The sequence below is a fragment of the Salvelinus sp. IW2-2015 genome, linkage group LG19 (genome assembly GCF_002910315.2).
Source record: "Salvelinus sp. IW2-2015 linkage group LG19, ASM291031v2, whole genome shotgun sequence".
Lineage (NCBI taxonomy): Eukaryota > Metazoa > Chordata > Actinopteri > Salmoniformes > Salmonidae > Salvelinus > Salvelinus sp. IW2-2015.
This window is the reverse complement of record NC_036859.1, coordinates 6469132-6472269: the sequence shown is the minus strand read 5'-3', so window position 1 is coordinate 6472269 and position 3138 is coordinate 6469132. Positions and strand designations below refer to the sequence as shown.

At 43.2% G+C, this 3138-nt stretch overlaps 1 protein-coding gene across 1 annotated transcript in view; it reads right to left on the bottom strand.

Annotated features, from left to right (window-relative positions):
• Positions 1-205: 205 nt before the first annotated feature.
• LOC111979693 (splicing factor 3A subunit 2) overlaps positions 206-3138 on the bottom strand; it is a 5096-nt gene continuing 2163 nt past the window's right edge. The window contains exons 6-8 of the mRNA XM_024010329.2: positions 1263-1403; positions 1073-1141; positions 206-963 (exon numbers count right to left, since the gene is read on the bottom strand). Of these exons, the coding sequence (XP_023866097.1) occupies positions 652-963; positions 1073-1141; positions 1263-1403 (522 nt within the window). The 3' untranslated portion in view covers positions 206-651. The remainder of the gene's footprint in view (positions 964-1072; positions 1142-1262; positions 1404-3138) is intronic.

Below are 3138 nucleotides of genomic sequence, written 5' to 3'. Positions count from 1 at the left end.
ACTCTTTGTAGGGAATATGGGAATGTTTCAGACTGCCTATTACTGCTGGGCAACTGTTAAACATAAAAATAAAATAAAAATGCTTTCATCTAAAATCCTTTTTCTGCTACCCTAATTGTCAATAAAGCTTTCCCTGTTATGTATCATATCTTTGCCTCTAAACACATTTTATTTTCAGCCAAGCACACAGAGAAAGATCATGATACACTTTTCCAAATTTTTTATTATAAAAAAGAATCTTAAAATATGTTGTTTCACAGGACTCAACATTTACAATACAGCAGGATCCTATTAATATTGGTGCCATCACAAAGTGCCTAAAACAATGGATATCTTCCTATAGCCACACTAGCATAACACTTAGAACGCTTGCACATTATATTGCCTCATTCTAAAAATGGTATGATAGTGTGGATATTAGACGAGCATGATAAATACAATGCCTTGGCAACTGTGTACAAAACCTATTGAATATGGCCCATTTTACATCTGTAGAATATATGTAGGTATWCAAAGTTTCTTCCAGAGTTTAGGAAAAAGTACATCGGACAATGAAACAGTACACTTGACATAGTCCTAAAACAGGGCACTGTTATAGCAACCAAATGATAGGCAAACAATCTAACAGAAGGATGATGTGCTGGTTGGAGATCAGTTGTTTCGATGGGGCATTCCTTCATGGCTGTCAGAGGGGAGTGGGGGTCTCATCAGGGGTGGCATACCCATCCCGGGGCCACTGTGTTGCATTTGATGGTGGTGGTGCATTTGGGGAGGGCCGGGGGCGCCAGGGGGTAAAGGGGGCATATTCATCCCCCCTGGAAGTGGAGGGGGCATGGGCTCACTGGGGGGTCGAGGCCCCATCCCACTCATCAGGGGAGGGGGGCGCTTTATACCCATGGGGGGTACGGGTCCGCTGGGTGGGGCGAGGGCTTTCTCCATCTTGAAGTGGAACTGGAGGAAGAACTGGAGAGGGACGGTACATTCAGTTGGATTCCATTAATACCTAAATATCCTCCAAAAACCAAGTCAGATAAAACCAACCATGGGACTGTCAACACCAAATGTACTTTACCTGTTTTGTATCTTTGTTCCAGTGGGTCCAGAAGCGACTCTCGCCTTTATCAATCTCTCTGCTTGGCACCTGCATAAATATAGAAGATACAAAAAGGTATGAGTTGTCATTCATAGGAAAACAGAACAAAGCACAGACAAATGAGAGTGATTGGGGATTTTCTTAGGTCCAAATAAAAAAATGCACATACCTTGAAGGCGATCGTCTCGTAGGGCTCTGCAGCCAGTAGAAGGTACTGCCAACGACGGTCTGGGGGCTCGATGCGCTGCTCGTATGCAGACATGAAGCGATGCCTGGGTCCTATGCCCTCTGCTATCTCTGGGTAATCAATCTGATAGGGGAGGAAGAGAAAGTAGCCAGTGTCTCAGAAATTGCAGCCCACAGTGCCAACTGTAACATTTGGTGGTGGAGGAGGAATAATGGTTTGGGCTAGGCCATACAACATGTTGTTGTAATAAATCATGACATAGTCTATAAATTGTGCATTTAGGCTGTGACTTACTGAGAATGAAATACAAATTAAACAGTGCCTTTGAATTCATTTTTAGAATTCATGCAAACGACACCATTCTGTATACATCTGACCCTTCTGTGGACACTGTGTTAACAAACCTCCAAACGAGCTTCAACGTCATACGTCATACGTTGAACACTCCTTACGTGGCCTCCAACTGCCCTTAAATGCTTGTAACACGAAATACATGCTCCTCAACCGATTGCTGACCTCACCCGCCCGCCCGACCAGCATCACTACTCTGGATGGTTCTGACTTAGAATATGTGGACAACTATAAATACCTAGGTGTCTGGCTACACTGTAAACTCTCCTTCCAGACTCACATTAAGCATCTCCAATCCAAAGTTAAATCTAGAATTGGCTTCCTATTTCGCAACAAAGCCTCCTTCACTCATGCTGCCAAACATACCCTCGTAAAACTGACTATCCTACCGATCCTTGACTTCGGCGATGTCATTTACAAAATAGCCTCCGATACTCTACTTAACAAATTGGATGCAGTCTATCACAGTGCCATCCGTTTTGTCACCAAAGCCCCATATACTACCCACCAMTGCGACCTGTATTCTCTCGTTGGCTGGTCCTCGCTACATCTTCGTCGCCAAACCCACTGGCTCCAGGTCATCTATAAGTCTTTGCTAGGTAAAGCTCCGCCTTATCTCAGCTCACTGGTCAGCTCATTGGTCACCATAGCAACACCCACCCGTGTATATTTCACTGGTCATCCCCAAGGTCAACACCTACTTTGGCCGCCTTTCCTTCTAGTTCTCTGCTGCCAATGACTGGAACGAATTGCAAAAATCACTTAAGTTGGAGACTTATATCTCCCTCACTAACTTTAAGCGTCAGCTGTCAGAGCAGCTTACCGATCTCTGCAGCTGTACACAGCCTATCTGTAAATAGCCCATCCAACCAACTACCTACCTCATCCCTATATTTGTTTTTGTTTTGTTTTTCTGCTCTTTTGCAGACCAGTATTTCTACCTGCACATCCTCATCTGCACATATCACTCCAGTGTAAATTGCAAAATTGTAATTACTTCACCATTGGCCTATTTATTGCCTTACCTCCTTACTTTTTTTTTTGCACACACTGTATACAGACTTTTCTATTGTGTTATTGACTGTACGATTGTTTATCCCATGTGTAACTCTGTGTTGTTTTTGTTGCACTGCTTTGCTTTATCTTGGCCAGGTCGCAGTTGTAACTGAGAACTTGTTCTCAACTGGCCTACCTGGTTAAATAAAGGGGAAATAAAAAAAAAATAAGATTTCATTTTTAGAAACACGAGTTTGGCGAGTCTGGGGCTTCAGGCTTTTGGGATAAATGTCTCAGATTCCACAATGATTCTTTAGTTGTGGACACTACATCACTGCACTCCCCCTTGGACCTCATCTTTGTAAGTCACCTTGATTTAGCACCTGTGTGTTTAATCAGTTTCTTTATGAAAATATTTTAACAAACTCCATGACATTAGCAAGGGGCTATTTGCAGCACACAAGTAGACTACAAATGCATGGGGCTGGCATGCCCTGAGCTTGTGATGTGA